The sequence below is a fragment of the Copidosoma floridanum genome, unplaced genomic scaffold (assembly GCF_036245765.1).
Source record: "Copidosoma floridanum isolate Cflo_tuat_1 unplaced genomic scaffold, Cflo_Japanese_pri ptg000001l, whole genome shotgun sequence".
Lineage (NCBI taxonomy): Eukaryota > Metazoa > Arthropoda > Insecta > Hymenoptera > Encyrtidae > Copidosoma > Copidosoma floridanum.
This window is the reverse complement of record NW_028321878.1, coordinates 15,731,225-15,750,942: the sequence shown is the minus strand read 5'-3', so window position 1 is coordinate 15,750,942 and position 19,718 is coordinate 15,731,225. Positions and strand designations below refer to the sequence as shown.

General features: G+C 33.7%; 1 protein-coding gene across 1 annotated transcript in view; it reads left to right on the top strand.

Moving 5' to 3' along the window:
- The first annotated feature begins 15,500 nt into the window (after positions 1-15,500).
- Positions 15,501-19,718, top strand: part of LOC106642590 (transmembrane and immunoglobulin domain-containing protein 1) — a 32,125-nt gene continuing 27,907 nt past the window's right edge. Inside the window, exons 1-2 of the mRNA XM_089590027.1 lie at positions 15,501-15,642; positions 18,003-18,184. Coding sequence (XP_089446153.1) covers positions 15,501-15,642; positions 18,003-18,184 — 324 coding nt within the window. The remainder of the gene's footprint in view (positions 15,643-18,002; positions 18,185-19,718) is intronic.

Here is a 19,718-nt window from a genome sequence, read left to right as displayed (position 1 = left end):
TAGTTTTACATTCACTTACATATAGGTGGATATGTTATAGATTGAACGAATAGCATAATTATGTGAGTGTTTAAGACATGCCCAACTAAAAATACGCAAGTACGCTCCAAACGTCTGATGCAACAATTTAAATTCAAGTCCCGTCGTTGCAAACGGTATTAAGGGATCAGCAATTCCGTTGTTGATTTAGCTCCTCTTTCTCTCCTCTCCCGCTCTCGTGCGACTCCACTTCTGTCCTCATCGCCCTCTTCCTTCTGTCGCATTCTATGGTGCAACTTTGACTCCCTCGGCTCATCAAATCCGCAGTAACGCTGCTGCTTCTGCGACAACGCTCAGCCGAAAGTAGTCGTTGCACTCCCTGTGGTACGTCGTCTGGGGACCTTTTTTTGGTACACTGTGTACACGTGAACGAAAGTCCTAAGCTGTTGCGTCACCTCGTGATTAATTGGAAACGGATTATGAAGGATTGTTCCATCGATTTGTAGCTGATCTCGCGATGGCGAATGGCAGCCACGTAAGGTATTTTTTTTTTGTCAGTTCATATTGCTACTGTTTAATTAATAATCACGCGATCGATGGTGTTTGTTGCCAACGGGTTTCTCACGCCATGATGTAACTTCGGTGTTTTGATAAACTAGCCGATCGCGTGTACGGCTTCATCCCACATACTTATGGAAAGGGAATTCAGTAAATATAAGGCAAATACAAACTAGAAGGGGAGAAAACTTTATTGTACTGGTTCTGGTACAAAGAAAAATTTACGTTACCAAGATCCCGATCGGTTAAATATGTATTACTGTACGTTCACTTCCGCATCAGCAGAATAAATAATTCACTACGTGTACTGTTGTAGCACTAGAATTAGTTATTTCAATTATTGTATTTACTCTCAGTTGCTACACTTTGAGTGGTATATAATATGAATGGTCAAATAGTTTTTTTTCTTAATACTATCCCTTATTCGTACAAGCTTGTCTCATTTTTCATTGAAATTAAATTTAAAAAGAGATCTCAAGTAAAAAAAAAAAACATTAATGCCCTGTATTTCTCACTTAGAAATCCTTGGCTGCAGTATCGGTTTCCAATATTTAAGTGGAATTTTTCTGTTGACAGCTTTGATCTCTTGTTATCATATTCGCTCATTCTTTTCATTCAAATATAGCTTGACTTTTTTCTCATTAAAACAAGATAAGATGTTAATTGCGCCCTATTTGATGCTAGTTAGCTATCATTATAGATTCATAAATCTATAATCCTTGAATTGTATGCAAACTCTTATAATTACAGACTATAAGTTGATACGTAATTCACATGTTTTAATTTTTATGTAAAACAATCGTAAATTGTAAAGTGAGAGTTGCTAATTATATGATTTTTTTTTTCTGTTACAGGTTCGTATTGATACCGTTTCCACGCACAAGTACTACAAAGATTGGTAAGAAAGTTTATTGTTCTACCACATCTTTTTGTCTTGTTCACATTACGGACATGAATAATTTTGTTGTCAATCACACTATTTGAAATTATTCCTGAAAAGTCCTATAGCGCAGTGTGGCAGGCTTATGCCTCTACCATAAAGTAGTACGTCCATAATTTAAAAAATCTGTGCACACAAATGGTTCATTCACATATGTACACAGATCAGTCTCAGCTTATACTTGCTACCCGGCTTACACCTGGTAGTCCTCGCAGAGTCGCACATGAATACAAGGAGTATACATATACACAATGTAGCCTTTTCCACGTTTATCATGAAAAAATACAGTCGTAATAAACCAGTAGAATTAAACAGGATGCCGGTACGACCTGGCAACGGCAAGAACTTTTACACGTTCTTATTGTTTCTGGGGTGTGATTTTGTTGACATTAGTGCCAAAATACTCAATAATTTAGTATGCGTGTACGTAGCGTAGATATGCCAGTTTTAAATGTATGTATCTCGAATTTGGATTAGGTTTTCCCCATTTGTACAAAAAATTCATTTACCATAGCGTTAGTTTTACATAGCTTAGGTTAAATAATATTTACAACAATAACCTATATATATTTTTTTGTGCGCTCTATTTGCACTCCAAGTGCAACAAAGTATTTTAACTTTTGTTTCTTTGTTGGCCATTTCTCGTACAAAAATTTGTACAAAAATTTGAAAAAAAAGTAAGCAGAGTTGATACTTTGGCCAATGAAAAACATATGACTGCTTTCATATCTCTAATAAGTTTTCGTAAACTGAAAAACGTAAAGTCGATTTGAAAATTATTGTATTTATTTGTACTTTAACTCATCGAGTCACTTTTTTAAGACACTTTCATCACTTGGATGAATACAAAAACTGCAACAAGTACTGATTTAAATGTAGATTCTTTTCTCTCATACTTCAAAAATGTTTAATCTTCCTTTATACTTTGATTTATTTAACAGCCGCAAACATATGATGGCTATGGATTTTGATAGTAATGTCTTTACATTTATCAATGTATGTTCCCTATTTTTTCATAAATTCATTAAAAATAGAAAGATATTTTACTGAGAGAATGAAAAGTTAGCTACTGTGAAGATCTTGTCACGATTAATCTTAAGGATCAGTGTGTGCGTCTTCCTTTGTGATAAATTTTAATCAAAAAGTACATTTAAAATGTACAAAGGGCTGTGGAAAAGGAAAATAAAAGGCTTATCCACAGGCGTTCGGTCACAAAGAGTTTCACTTGTACTTTTTAATTAATTTTTTACTTAAATCTGTTTTACTTTGAAAATGAGTGTTTAAGTTTTGTTTGTATTTTTTTGCAAGCGTTAGATTGTCTTTTTGAACTTAAAGCTGTAAACTTCTTTTTTAAGTTACATTTAGTCGTTATAGTAAATATGAATTAAAAGTAAAAATCTTTGTATAATTACTATAGTTACGAAAAGTTGAAAAAACGTCGAAGAAAATGGAGAACAGCAGTAGTTCGGTAAAAATGTTTCTGCACATAAAGCTTTGGGCTAAATGTTGACAAGATCGTGAATACCATAAAAATAAACGGCTCTATGAAAAATTGAAACTTGGTAATAATTTCAGTTCATCATGAAAATAAGTCTTTTACAAGCATTGTATTTAAAATCTTCAAAAATGTATCACCCAATGAATGTACTCACTGATAAGAATAAGTGGAGCGTTACATAAAACATAATCACATAGACTTAGCTAAAAAATCATATTAGGTTAATCATAGAGGGTGAGGGTGGGGTTTACCCTTGAATCCCCAGTCACTACATTTCTCAGAAAAAAGCGATCTCAAGTAAAAATAATGCGGCCAACTTAAAGAGTCCTCAGCTATACGTAGTCCCCTCACAAATAACCTTTAAACTTTTTTGTGGATGATACATAAAAAGAGCCAAGAATACTTGAAACAGTACAAAAGTGAGGAATGAAGGAGCAATAAGTCAAGTTTCACGAGAAATCTCACTTAGCTCGCTTGAAAAAGGGAAATTCCAAGCGGTGAAGAAAAATAAAATTCTGAAGACTTCGTTCAGCTACTAAAGTGGACTTTCTCTTGATTGGAGGATAAAAAAAAGATTCTGCTGCTACAGCAGTTCTTATGTTTGCTGCTGATGTCGTAAAAGATGGACGTGGAGAAACCAGTTGAGACAGCAACCTCGTCTAAAAGAGGATATCAGTGAGGATTTAACGAAGATGGATAAAGGAGGGGGGAGTGTGGAAAGGGAAAAATTTCTGCTTTGGCAGCTTCAGGAGCTAGCTAATGCAGCAACTTTTCCTTTTTCGACTTCCAACGTGGCAAAACTCGAAATAGCATTCATTGATTTCCTCTAGCACGCACTTCCCTTTCAGCAATTCACGTTCTAGAAGTAATTTCATATCACGCCTTTTACCGTCTCCATCTCCTCCTTCTCTGCTTCCTCGCTGGAACTCACAGATATTTGACTAATGTATATATCGATGCGTCAATATTTCTAGCCAAGCATGAAAATAAAGTGGAAGAACGAGAAAGAAGTAGAAGGAAGAGGATGAGAATTTTTAAAAGAGGAGCGAATCTCTGTCGACTTTGATGAAAATGATGTACAAAGGTCTGTTGGGTAAAGGAGAAGATGGGGAAGAAATTTAAGAAAGGAGCCAAGGCATTTTAACGGTCGACTTTTTCTTGAATCAAGTTTTTCTACCTATGCTTCTTCTTCCGCTACTTCTTCTTTATCAGGATGAAATGTGAGGGAGTTTCAAAGCAGTTTGTTGAATGATATAGCGAGAGTAAATTTTCTTTCATACAATTTAAAAGTCAAAGGTGAAAGAGATCGTGTTTTTTAGTTGATCAAAGTTTATTGACTCCAAAGTAATTTTCTAATAAGGGATCAGTCAAAATAACAAAGAATACACTATAATTGTACAGCACACCCATTTCAATCATATTAGTTTATCTAATAGTGGAATGAAAAGCGCACATAATTATTCGAGTTGACTATTTGGAAAGTTTTTTTATCTTATTCAAAGATAGAAAAATCTTTCAAAATGAATCAGCATGACGTTTTATAAAACTGAAGTAATTTCTTCTCTGCCAACTCCATCTCTCCGTCAAGTTATGTCTCTTACCAAAAGGTACAAAATTAATAAAAGTTCCATTCATAAAGTTATATTTTCATATATTTTTTATAAATTTTTTTGCCTCCATTTTTTTCATACAATTTAGATCCATAATTAAACCAAAAAAGGTTAGAATACACTAGGTTTCTCACTCAAGAATTGTAGAGAGTATAAAATCAAGTAGATACAGACGAGTAAGGTAAGACATGGATAGAGTAAATAACTGAAATGACCTAATTTAATATGAACTTACAATTCGTTATGTTTTACTTTAGCTAATCTAGTTTTAAGTTTAAAAAATCGATCAAAATTTCCACCCATTCCGTAACAAGTACAACATATATTATATACAGGTATAACGACGGTACAGATCATACGAGTTTAATAAAAGTACATTCAAATATTCTGCCTCTATACTACAGCTCTTGCTAGTAATACTGTTGAAAAATCAACCATCATATAAATATGAGTTTTTAAATCATATTCTATGAACCTGACAAATATATTTCATAAAAGCCGTACACTTTGTCACGAGTCTCTATACTTGTATGTCTAATAGTATAACTCGATCCCATTGTTTGAGTATCCATTTGCATAACTATAAACTACGATTTTAACTGCTTATTTGATCACACATTATATTTTTCGTTTCGTCTCCAGGCATACAACTTTATATTAGAATCTTTATGCATGTGTATTTTGAGAGCTTGCCTTTTTTTACCATACCAGTCCTTGCTTGAAATTAACACGAGTATTTTTTTTATCTAAAACATTTTTGGCACATTATTGCAATATTATATCATACAGTCAAAAAAAAATATTGAACAATACAACGTTTAAAAAGAACTCAAAAGCTTGTAATTATAGAACAATGTTTGTATCTCAAAAACTGCTTTATAAAAAAAAAAGATTTTTATCAGTACAGCAATTCCAGAAGAAATTTTTTTTCTGTCTTATATTGCAATAAAATAAGTAGTGCCATACAGCTCATTCTCCATCTCTCATTATTCGTTATTTTCTTAAGTTAACTACCTACAGATTCATTTATTCTCGCCTAGCCAAAAAGCTTTGATCAAGCCTACCTAACTTTCTTCAATAGAATAGAATCCTTAGAGAACCCTACAAAGTAAATTATAACTGACTGAACGTTTGCTTCTGACAGCCCTACCTTCATCATTTTTTTTTTTTAAATTTAAATCTTTCTTTTTTTTTCTTATTTCATTCGTGCTATGAATATCAAAGCAGCTCTTCTTCAGCTTACACTGCACCAGCCAATGTGTACTTTACGAATATTAGATTTTTTTCATAAATTTACCATTTACCTACACCTTTAGTGATACACTTTATCTTTTTCTCGTATTTATCTTCTTTTCTTGCTTCTCTGAGATTTTTGAAGCTTTTCTCGAGATTCTGCTTCTGGAGGGAAGAGTTTTTTTCCTTTAACAGCCCTTGCTCTTTTTCTTCGCAATCCAAGCCAAACATTAATTTCTATCAAGTTTAAATGGACTTTCCGATTTCGAAACAGTATTCTAGTATTTCTGTTTATTTTTGAGCCTTGAGTTGCTTTTTTTCATTTCGTACCATACAAAAATTATTAACAATATTTTTCTAAGAAGACAAGTTGTGTGCCATAATTGGTATCAGAAACATTAAAAATTAAAACACTGACAAAACTCGTAATGTTGTGTTTGAATACATATTCGTCTGAATTATAAAAATTTTTTACAATACTTCGTACTGTGTATGTCTCGAAACTTGACAATTATACGTTCTTAATCATCGTTTTTCGAGGTATCTGTGGTAATGAAAAAGTATCCGTCAGATGATTTTATCCCTATATTTGTTTATTTATCAGTATACGTTTAGATGTCTCTACTGTTTAGAAATTTCATTGTCTTTTATCAACTGTACTCTAAATATTCCTCGAGTTGATCCCAAAGATCGACAACTACAAATTTTTCTTCAATATTTCCGCGTACCCTCGTATGTAAAAGGACTCCCACGGCGTGGAAAGAGCGCAAGTAATAGAGTTTTCTCAGCAAGTTATTTGTCTTTTGTATACCGTGGAGAGAAAAAGTACAGGTAAAGCACAAAAAGAAAATGTGTAAATCGCCCGTCGACCAATGATTAAGCGCACCCCATTTGTACTGAGAGGGGAAGTGAGAGACCGAGAAATACTTTTTCCTCGCGCAATCTGGCACAGCTACATTTGTAAAATTCACGCTTTCTCATTCTGGACGCAAAATAGATCTTCGTGCACTTGGTCGTCGGAAAAAAGTACGAAAAAGATAAATTGTCTTACGTTAGTGGAGTTCCATTTGACATTGTCGTTTCAAAGTAGTCGGGTAAAGTGATCGGCTGTTATGTATTTTGTGTCAGCCAGTTTTTGGAGTTTTTGCATCACGCAACTGATATGATCAAGGCTTTGCAGGAGAAAGAGAAAAACGTGACGTATTAACGAGAGACTTTCGTGTCGTGCAGAGAGTAATGATCGTAGGCACGCGACGCGTTTTGTAAAATTCAACGCTTGGCTATCTCCTCTTTGCCCTCTCGGAATTAACTGTAACCTCCTTGTCCCCGACAGAGTCAAATCGTCTAGGTAGTACGTCAGGAGTGTACATTTCGTATGTTTTGATTGCCTTTTTTTTACTATTTGTCATGATTACTTGTGAAACTTGTGATTCCATGTTTGTACGTGCTCGCATACATACGTATAAATTACCAAACAGAATAGAGATATAGTTGGGCGACGCTTTGGTTTATCTTTTATACTTGAAAAAATATTCCATCATAACGAGGTAAATTATTCGCTAGTTGAGCTTCAACATATTTTTCACTTTTGAGTGTCAGGAAACTGTGTGAATGTTTTCATCGTTTTTTATCACAAATTTTTTTTTCGTCATGAATAACAAGCCTAAATTAATTCTTGTACTTAAAAGCTTGTACTAAGAGTTTAAACACGACAAAAAAAATTCGTGATTAAAAGTATTGAAAAAATTTTAGCAGCGTCTCGACACTATAAATGATTATTGTTCAACGTTTCACTGCTTTCTCTGCACTTTAAAAAAATTATTGAACATCCTTAATATTTCTAAGAAATTTTGAAAATAAAGAAAAGTAAGTGCTGATTTCCAAAAACTAAAAGTACTAAGTTTTTATATAATTTCTATTCGGCATTGACATATATACATTTAATTTTTTTTCGAATTCAAATTTGTTTTTCAAACAGGATTTGGAAACAGCTAAAAAATGTTGATTTAAAGTTATCATATGATATGGAGATCTCTTTTTTCCATACATTATTCCACAAGAAAAAAAGTTAAATTAACGTCATTGTACTAACTCAATAGTTTATACTGTTCCGGAAAATTTAAAACAGGTAGGAATAATTCGATTTTTTTTTATGTTTATTGGTTTATAAGTTACATTGAAATGGAATTGAAACTTATTTAAAGTCAATTAATATAATTACAGAAATTTATAATATGATAAGAGATACGAGTCATATTTTAAATTTTCAATAATCAAAGTATTAAATTTCATGAAGCACCGGTTTCATTTGAAACCTACGCTATTCTAAATATTACAACTTTTAATAGTATTACAATTTTTTTCAAGTATCTTAATCATGAGAATTTAAATACGAACTTTAACGTTCAGCTTTAGATATAAGCCATTAGTACCTTGTATGATGCACTTTGAAACAGGAGAATCATCGTTATCAATATACAACCAGAAGGAAAGAGTTGAGGGTTCCTGAAGCCCATCAAAGCGTCGATCCCTTCAAGCTCTCACATATTAACAACTACATCAGCGTATCTGATAAAAGAGCAATCACGCAAGATATTGTGAAATTCATTGAAGAAGATGCGTTGCTCAAAAGCTCGCGTGCACAGGTGCATTACACAGTCTCTACCCTGATATCCAAGGGTTACCACGAAAAAGAAGAGCGAGAGAGAAAAAGAACGAGAGAGGAGGTATGGAGTCTCGAGGACAGGGCTACGAAAGATTAATGGATCCCTCTTGCCTTGGCTTCTTTAAAAAGTGGACTAGTCTCTTCTTTTTTCCCCTCTTCCACGTTTTTCTCCTGCTGGCCTTGTTGTACTACTCTATTGCCGTACACGGCGAGTGTATCTCGACAGGGTGACTTTGTATTAGATCGCCACGATAAGAAAAAGTCGAAGCTATACGGCTACTATGTTTGACTTCGTGATCGAAAAATTGTGATTTTTTGTTGTACTGTTTTTTTGCACCTGAATCATTTGTATCTCGCGCTTGACAAGATTTGCTTTAAATATTTACAGCGCTACAGATTGAAAGTTGATCATCTCGATGATTACAACTGGCAAAAATTTTGACTCTCCGTTGGCGTGTAAATAAGATTAAAAAACTAGGGTATCCTGCGTTACACGTTATTTTTGCGTTACGAAAGTCTAGATTAATGGTCATTCATGGTGTAAAGAAAACAAAGAAGATTTCCGCAACTAAAATCAAATTACTTCAACATGATATCCCTGAAATAATGAGGTTATTTACTCCTTCGAAAAGAATCCATGTTGATACAGAAGTAAGATTTATTGTTTGTGATTACAGAATTATTATGTAAATGTATTCAACAAATAAAAATTGAAAGCTTTGTAATCACAATTTTAAATTATATCGGATAAGGGTTCGATCAAATATTGACAGGACAACTTGAATTATTTTAAGTTAATGTCTCATGGTTTACATCCTCAGACTAAAAAATTTCTTCGACGAGCTATGAAATATTTACTTCAAAACTAACGAGATGAAAGATTAAGTATTTAACTTCTGGTTTTCTAAAATTCATTGAAAATCACGTAATTGTATATAGCATTAATTTTTGAAACACGATATTATTGTCATTCGACAAGATGATTCTTCCACATCCTTGAGGATATATTTGTATTTCTTTACTCTAAAAAACATACGAGTCATAAAATTCCATGAGAACCGTAAAAAGCCCATAAAAAAAGAAAAAAAATGCGCCTGGGGTTATATCCTTACGAGCAAAAAATATAACCGAACGAGGACCCGTCGTCTACAATTAATTACAGCTAGGGATGTAGAAACATAGATAAAGACCCAGAACATTGCCAAAGATAACACTAGGTATGTATAAAATATCAAGCTAATCGTCCATCTTATCCCTCCCTCCTCTCTACCTTTCCTAATCCCGTGGGACGATGGAAAGGAGGACTCGTGCCAACGTGCGCACTTGAACCATCCATCATTGTCGTAAGCTGTAACCTCAACCTCTTTCAATGTATGTATATGCGTATATACACATGTATATACCTTGCAAATGCGCATCTGAGTTCGACTACACTGTGCGCTCATTAATAACATTGGGACGCAAATTGTGGCTTCTCGAATTATACATCATCCGAGTTCCATGGATTTGACTCTCCTCGGGTCTCCTCATCTTCTGCTCATTGTATTCGCAAACAAGAGTAATGAGCTCGAGGGAAGATCGAGAATATCTATGGCTTCTGGAGCTAACCACTACCCTACCTACCGTGTACTGTACAGCTTAGCCCAGTGACAAGTGCTTGCGTAAAAATCTATAGCCCCGTACTTTTACCCATCCTATTTTCTGCTCTAGAGCGAACCAGAACTTGCGTGATTGCAAATCCTATTCGACTTGATACTTGACTCCAAATTACTTTTCCTTATGAGTGGTTTGCGTGAAATGTTCTTTTTGCTCTCTAGAACGATTGCAGGTAGAATTTTTAATATTTTTTATGATGATCTTTTGGTTAGTGAAAAATCAGTTTTTTTTTTTTTTTTTTTATTTCCATGTGATAGAGAAATAAGAAGATTACGGCTGGAAGAGCCGGACAACAAGAATTGATTAGCACAAGGTTGTAAATAGCAATAAAAGCAAGAAGCTTCTTAACGAGGAACAAAAATAAGTCGTTATTCGAAAAGTATCGAATGTAAATAATTTAATCTTGTTCCTAGTCGTTTTCTGCAGCCTTTCTTAAGTAATGCTCACTGTCATGAAATATTTACTTTACCTTGTCTCCCTTGTTTCATCTGTTTGGACTTTTTTTTACATCTCGTAGTTTCTATCAGTACCTTGGCTCTTATTATTAGGTCCAACAACAGTCTTACAACCAGTAAAGAATTAATGAAGGTAATAATGCATTTTTTCATAGGTTACTCATTAAAGTAATCATTTTACGAGTAAACAATGGTTATCTCATCATTTTTTTACCTCTTCGCGATAAATATATAATGCAGTTATCACGCAGAATTAAAAACGACAGATGGTTGGCGATGAGCATAATAAATTAGTCATTTTGCTGAATTCTTTCACTAATTTTATCAACTCTTGAGAAAGTCCTTTCAGAGCCCAGCAGTTCATTTAATTATATCCTCGACGCCTTCTGCGTACTCTGCTGTGTATCAAGTGGCAAGAGTATCGTCGCTGTCACAGCCTACGGAAAGTAAAAGAGAAACAGAGAAAAGGTTGCCTGAAATTCCGGCAAAACTTGACTCGGATTAAGTCCTTCACCTGGCATTAGTCGTAGTCTGCACATAGCTGTTTCTACTGCAGTTGCACAAGCGAAATCGTTCTCACCTCGTATTTCGCAATCTACGAGAGATGTGCCGCAATGTTTACTGGCTGCGTTTGAATTGGATAGAGGAATTGGAAAAGTTTCCTCGTTCCCCAGCCTCTCCTTCTCCTCGGAAGTGCTCTGGAAGCCAATGTTCTCTCACGTGGAGCTAAAAGTGCGAAAAAAATAGAAAAATTATGGCTGAAGGAGATAAACGAACGCAGAGACTGTAGTTCTCGGAATGCGCTTGAAGAAGCATGAGAAACGATAGAGAAAAAAGCCGCAAAATAAAAAGTATCCGAGGCAAGATGTAACGTGCAGAGGAAAAAAAGATAGGGCGAAAAAATATGAGGAGGAAATGTTAGGGTATCGACTTGATTGGCACCACCTCTCAAGTCAAGCACTCGAAAGCGAAATACAGAGAGAGAAAAAGGGAGGCCCGAAGAAAGCTCACTTCCGTCATATCAACTTTTTCCCCTCGTGTTTTGTTTTTTATGTTTTTTTTTCCTTATTTTTTCCCTCCACTGGTTCTATTTCTTGTTTTCACTTGACTGATTTTTCCACGCCCGACCCTCGCTTACCTTCTCCTCCATAAGTACCTCCACTCATCATCGACGACAAGCTGCTACTCCTCGAAAATTAATGTCTCCTTCGAACGGTAAAATCGAGGTCAAATCAAGTAAGCTCTCGTGCAGCTGATATCTGCTGGCTATTAAATCACTTCTCGTTAGTTATTACTAGAACACTAACTAATGGCGCGAATAAAACTCTGCTTCTTCGTTGCGTATGGATGATCCTTCAGATGTATATTTCAACAAAATCGTAAGACATTTGAAAAGTGAAACTGAATTTATTTTCAAAGTAAACGTTATCAATTTTATAACCACATTCATATATAGACTATATGATATCTGATGACTATGGGAATATTCATTTAATAGTAGAATCTCGTTGCTTGTACTCAAGGCTACATCACGGTTTTTTTTTTGTATTAGGTATAGAATTTGTAATGCTCTGGTGTATATCAGATAAATAGTTGTATATGTTTCTGCAAGCTTACACTAGAAATTTAATAGGTGAATCGATTGGACATTGTTGATCTTGTAGAGCGATGTCCAAACAATCCATCCATTCGCAATTTGGGGCAAAAAGAATGTAAAGAAGAATGTTTTTTTAAAGAAGAATGTAAAAGTAATGTTACCGTTGATACTGTTAATATAATCCCAATAGATATATTATTTCACTGCTTGGATACTTCAGTTCCTCGAGCAGAATTAAGTAAATATGTATCTGTAGACCTGCATAAAAACCTTGAACAATAAAAATTTTAATATAGTTATGATCAATTTTTTTCTAGTGGACTCATGACATAATATCATCAACCATATGCGCGAGGCCATTAAAAAGTGTGTTTCCAATCATCACCTTATTTTTTAACATTAAAGAAATGATTATTAGCAAAGAAATTTCGTTCCCTGTCAATTATCATTTCACTGCAATTATTTTTTCTGAATTTGTGGATAATTTTAGATGTTCTGTCTGTATATACTTACTACAACATTGAGTTTTGGTATGCTTCAACCACATTAAATATATTATTCCTGTACAAAATTACATTCAACATTAACTTATTTTTAAATCATTTCTCCTTAAAAGACAAACACTTAGCTTTTTAAATCACCATTTATAAAAACGTATCTTTCACTTATTTCACACATCATTTATAATCAATTAAGACTTTGGTAAGCTTAAACAGCAACCTTTTTTTTATACTTGTAAATACTTTTATTCGCCAGTTAAAATTCTTGATTGAATGGAGTCTTTTTTTTATAAGTGTACCTTAAAGTAACCAAGTTTTAATTATCTTTGCATTCCTACATTACCTTAGTCCCAATAAAGCTCAATATTCTCTTTGTCAGTACACACACGTTACCGTCTCTACTTAAATACTGGAGACGAGGCTATCACTTACTAAAGCTCGTCTCATGCCATAAGTAAGACCCGACCATTACTGTTGGTCTCCTCACTGTTACCCCATACCCCGTCTCCATTAAAATTTCATTCGCAGCTCGACGATCGTGTAAGCACATCTCTAGCTACATTTCTCCATCCACCTTACCCTTTGCGGGAAGTAGAGAAGACGTGCCAAGAGAAGACGATCCTTTCTCCCGTATCCTCACCTACAAGCCGTACACCGTACCTCCTCTAAGCTTGTGAGAATTGAATGAGAAAACAGAGATTTATTTAGTATCGTATGCCAAGTGCTTCCTCGTACAAGAGGAGCAGCTAAGTGCAAATATAGTATTTGTGTGCACCTGAGTCGCTAGAGGTGCCAATTAATATTCAGACATGAATTTCGAAAGCACAGAGGCATATTTACATCAATTACATGTAAATGAGATTACACAGCCTTGCAACTATCTCCTCCCAGGATATTTACGTTGGCATCAATCACAATATCAAAACTCTTCATCTGCTTCTTCAATCAAACCTCCATTTAACCTAAGTGCTGATATAATCTTTGTCACTTTACCCCATCTCCCTTTTACTATGTGACTAATCAATAACCCAGCATAAAAGTTGTTTGAATAGAAGCCCTCCTTGTTTTTTTCTTTTTTTATTATTATTATTTTTTTTTTTTTCATTACCGATCTCGTCGTATTGACTTGAGTAATATGAAATTAAAGAAACGCTTCTCCCTCTTTCCTGTTCTATTACTGCGCTCTTTTACTCATCCTCGAGTCCTTTTCTCTTTCTAAAATTATGCCTGTAAAAAAATTCGGCTCTCAGCTATTTGAAGAGCTGAAAAATGTTTGCCTCAAAAGGAGTAAATGAAGTCTACGACGAGCGCTTTTGCTCCCTGATTATTACTTTTTCTGGATGGAAGCAGAAAGTGCAAATAAGGACCCAAGTATTTCAACGTAGTAACCAGATAGGTATAAATGAGTTTTCTGTCAATTAAGTTAACATTTGAGACGAAAAACCCTTTGAAATGATAAGTAAGCTTCTTTGAAAAAAAAGTTGCTCATGAAAGAGTCAGCTAAGTAGATAAATTAAATATAAATGTCTTGTAGATTATATTTCCTGTGGAAAACTTTAAGCTAGACAAAAATATTATACAAACACAACAGCTGAAAAGTAATAGTGATGATAGATAAACCAACTTCTTTATAAACATGAAAAAACCTGTAACTTTAAAAAGATCATAACCTAATTATCTTTCTTTGTTATATTATTGGATCTCTGCTGCTTTAATAATTCAGCTAATTAACGATTGGTTGAACCTGCTAACAAAATACTGCTGATTAAGGATATTTAAATGAAGTATAAATTAATTAGTTAGGAAGAAAGTAGATTCTAAACAAAAAACATTTCAGATTGTTTGCAGGACATAAAATTACACGTTAATCATAATATGCATACAAAAGCTGTACATACGATAAAAGGAGCTTGGTACTTTTGCCAAAAAAGATTCATTAGCAAAATAAAATATGAAAGGAATTGCTACGTACACACTTGCAGATATTGGAAGAGTAATAGTGGTTTGGTTCTTAATTTCAATCGCAATAACAATAGTTTGGTTTGATTCGAAAAAAAGAAATGTGTGACAGTTTTTTATTTTATCTATTGAATTTTGAAATTAAATTAAATTAATACTAAGTATGAATTTAAGAAATATCAAAATTTGACCTCTCATAGAAGTACATACTTTTTTTGTAGTAAATGAAAGGTTTACCTCCAAACACTTTCTTCACATGCACAGCAGCTTTTATCGTTAAATTTGTTTGATAAATATTTTAATTTAAATTCGTATCATAAACAATACGCAGGCGTTGTCAGAATAAAATAAAATTCTAAAGCACTTGTTCTGTACAATTTTTCCTATGACCTTTGATAATTGTTATTTAGACTTTAAAATACATCATAAAGTAACAGTATATCATGTCTGATGGAACATTGACATATTTTACTATTAAAACTTATTAATACCATTATACTTACGGAATATGTAAATTTTTGATAAGTACACTTATTTAATAATTTAATAATTATAATAATCATGCAGATCAAACCTCTTGGAAAGTGACTGCCAAAGTATTCGTAAAAAACGACTGAGTACCCAAAACGCCCTATGCGAAGAGTTCAATTACAAAACTGTCACGCACAAATTGAGTCAAACACCAAATTTCATCTTTCCCTCTGAAAATCACAGTTTCTCTATACTAGAGCTAGAAGAGAAGAGGGGTACAGGAAAAAAGAGAATTTGCTTGCCGTATGTGAGTTTTGGTTGACTGGCCAGACAAATAGCTAGGCGAGCCACCCGGCACGTATTACATTCAAATCGACTCATGCATCGAAGATCAGGATGGTCAGACTCCAGAGAAAAGGAACTTTCTAAAGTTCCAATAGCTCTTCCTGTTTCCAATGCTAGACAGATTTTTGATTGTCACTGGCACTGTCCAAAAGATGTGACAACTGGGAATGATATCGGTGACGTGTAAGTCATCTATTTGAAGCAATTCATTTTTAATAGAAGACTGGTGATACTAATGTTGCGCCAATGCAAACACCAGTTCTAACGATCAATGAATAGTTACAAAAAACTCTTTTCAATTGCAAATGCACTGAGAAATATTGATAAACTTAGTTTTCTTTTTGTGCCTGACCATTTATGTACTTGTTCTACTTAAAGTTTTGAGTTTAACAAACTTCCAGCTGTTACAACTAAAAAATGCTGTTTGTTCTTACACGATTCTTTTTGCTCGATTTAAAAAAATTAAAATAAATCCATACATTATCAAAAAATGTCAATTTCCAAAAGATTAGTATGATTTATAAGTAAATTTCATATCAGCACTACTAGTGACAATAAGAATAGTGCAGCTATGACGCTCGACTGCTTTTCGTAATTTATTTAGAAACTTTGCAACATTCACGTTAACGTAGAAGTCAAAATATACATTAACGATTTCCAATAGTTGGAATGTTTTAGAGTTCTCAAATTCATTTAATGAATGACTCAAATTCATAGAAAATCAAGCTTTAACACGGTATTGAACTCGTACCACAAAGAAGTGTAAGTTCTTAGTCATGAGTATTTTCATACAAACTGAGCTCCAAAATTTTTTTTCATGCATTCGTTTAACTGGAATCTTTGCCATCAATTTAGATAATTGATTACCAAAATAATAATTATTACTCAATTGTATGGGGTTATATTATTACACTGTTGTTATTGACGTTTGCAACGGAAGTTAGTTATTCGTTATTATATACATGCAACATTAATTTTAAAAATTTTTACGATGCATGATGCCACGTAAACTTAGTTGAAACCCGTTAACTAATTGATTTCATCAACGAACTTTGTTACCCAAACTTACTTCAAAAATATGAGATCCAACAAAGCGAATCTTAGTCAAGTGAAAAAGAGAATATACTAAAAATAATCGATTTGTCAATATTTCAGCGAGCCCTGTTTAGCTAGTGGTTGTGCCCCGTTTAGTTTATATAGCCGAGTGATCTCGTTACCTAATTACGAGAAACACAGCGAATTCGAGCTACCTCCTCCAAATATAGTAAGAAATCTAGCGTCAGCATCGGCTAATTGGACTGCGAGCCATTGATTCGACACGTCATAGAAAGCCAGGCGCTTGTTTCACCACCTTTTTTGCGTAACGTAATGTCCAGGAGTCGACATAAACAGCTCGAAAACAATGTATGTCAAGGCACTTACGTGGGGCTCACCAGAAATCCTGCACAGCCTTAAAAATATGTCCATCATGCATTCGATCGCCCGAAGCTTTCGTGACAATTACCCCAATTAGAATTGGCTGAAGCTTACGATATGAATTTTCGTCTTATCGCCATCATGAAAATCATAAACTTGCCATTAATTCTAGCACTCATCTCATTGCTTCAATGCTAGCCTGTTCTTTCTAACAAATTTATTATGGACAGTGCCCGACGTGATCGATTCTATAGTTTGGTGCTAGGAGAGCTGAAAGAAAATACGAAAATGGAAAAAAGATTACTTAGTAATTATAATTCAATGCCTTAGCAGATTTTGATGTGTACGTTATTATTTTTTTTTTTATTTAAACTCAGTGATGTTATATATAACTCTCAATTCCGCGTTTAGGATGATATTTAAGGCAATGAAATGAGAAGATACTTTGACTATTGAATTTGACCACTTTGACTATTGGGTGATCTAATTTAGATTAAGGTAATGAGGAGAGTTCACAAATCGGGGTAAAAATCAACTAAGATCAATCGCATACGTTTTTCTAAACAACTGAGAATATAAGAAAAAGTCAAACATGTCAACACTTGTCAAGGTGATTACCAATAAGTGTGGTGAAACGAAAACACCGATTTCCTGTCGATATAAATAGAAACGTCTGTCATTGTCAGGATACAACGATGGATCGGCTTACTGGCCGATCGATCTTACATGAAAGGCAATAAAGCTCTCGATTGAAACTCGAGTTATGTTAAGCCCAAAATTTCATTTCACCCACGCATTAGAAAAACAGCAGTCTTTGACTCAATTGACAAAAAATTGTAAGATTGATTACTTCATCCACCACCCTTCAAAAATAGTTTATGTACCAGTTACAACGTTATGTTTAAAACATTATTTAAAAAATTCAAGTTATCAATATTGAAACATTATATTTGTGCTTTCCATGAATCGACTTATTAATAACACACTTTTTTTCACGTCATCCAATAATAATTTTTTTTTTTTTTTTCAACCATTCACGTTACAACAACCAGAAACATAAAAAAGTCCTAACTGTAAGGTCCTATGTACAAACTAATGTGGCTTTTATCATTCATTGCAGAGTGTTTGCCGAAGAGCATAAGCAACGGTGGTAATACAGTAGTGGAGCACCATCCATCGGCCTACTGGGATCAATCGTTCAACGCGCCGTACTTTGACAACTCGACGAAGCGTGAGACCACGACGACCGTCGGCCAGACAGCCTACCTGCACTGCAAGGTCCGCAACCTCGGCGATCGAGCGGTAAGTTGATTCTTGCCTTCGTGTAGCAAGCAAAGTATTTATCTTGCTTTTCTTTTTTTTTTTTTTCCTCCTATCGCATGCTCCCGATCTCACGCCACGGTAATAACTGTAATGAGCGTTGAGTGCAAGTAGTAGGTGTCGTGATAAAAGTAACCGGGAGTCCAAGGACTGGTGTTTCGCGAATCTCTTAGTGGAAGTTTTTCGGCGTAACAAATTATTTTTCTACCTGAGTTGAGGCTCTGAAGGGTAGTATTAACAACGTGGGTAGATATGAATTTCGTTCATTTTCGTCCAGTCGATAGTTTTTTCTTCGAGGTGGATAAATATTTCTCCAACAATTATTAAAACTTCTATTAAAACACACGTTATTGTAGCCAAAACATTACGTGGAGCAAATAATTGAATTAAAGTATCACGATTATTAGTCTTTACTCGTATATTGATAACGATAATCATAACGGCACTGTACAAATTACCGTTTTCCGTAATTACAGAAATGTCCCTCTCGGTACTCATCAATCATTATAATTCCCAAATTGAAACAGCGTTATTTGACTATACTACGTATCCTATGATATGTTTTAATTATATTAAACAAATGAAGCCATGATAAAAAACATGCGCAATCATTAAATTCTTCCTGCTACATCGACAACATATCAAACAAAAAAATCACATAATATTAAATTAATTAATTTATATTGATCCTTAAAAAATTGTATATTACTTTCTTCTTGTTATTATATCACAATGAAGACAATTTATTGAAAATTAAGAAGTAAGTATTGCAAGCTGTGTGGAATCTTAAAAAATATTAACAAATATCATTTATAACCTTAAACAACATTTTAAATTATAAAACAATTTACATTTTGATATTTCATTTTCTAAGTGATTTACACTTTTAGTTAACAATGAACCAAAAGTTGTACTTTATTAGTCAATTTTTTATAATAATGTTGAAATGCAAACTTGGTAGTTTGAAGCATGACTATTTATTCATAATTTATTTACATCCATCAATATTTTGCTGTCTTGCTGACAGTATCTATTTTATTCTTATCATTAAATAAAAAATAAATAAGGAAACAAATAAGCTCGTTTTTATTTAATGTTTTACTATCCATTAATATAAATCTTTATGAAATAGATACCCCAAGTATTAATTTTCATTAAGAAGCCCTGTTTAATTGAGTATTTTAAAAATTTTTACCACACTTAATAATTAACCCTTGGATTACGTTCTCACTGGTAGAGATCTATTTTATTTTACCTAATGCTAATATAAATGAATACATCATTCTTATGAAAAAAAACAGCTCAAAAACTCGGTGATTATTCCTTTCATAATACTTAGAACGAAAAGGACTCATTTTTACTCCTCGTAATGAGTTTTAAGCTCTAAAACTTAACTTGATAAAAATGTTTGTAAAAAAAAAAAAAATCTCATTTTGTTTCCGCAAAATAACCACAAAATCTAATTGTTCTAAAAGTTGTCTAAATGTGCGTGGAGTGAGTCTAGAACGTAGATTAC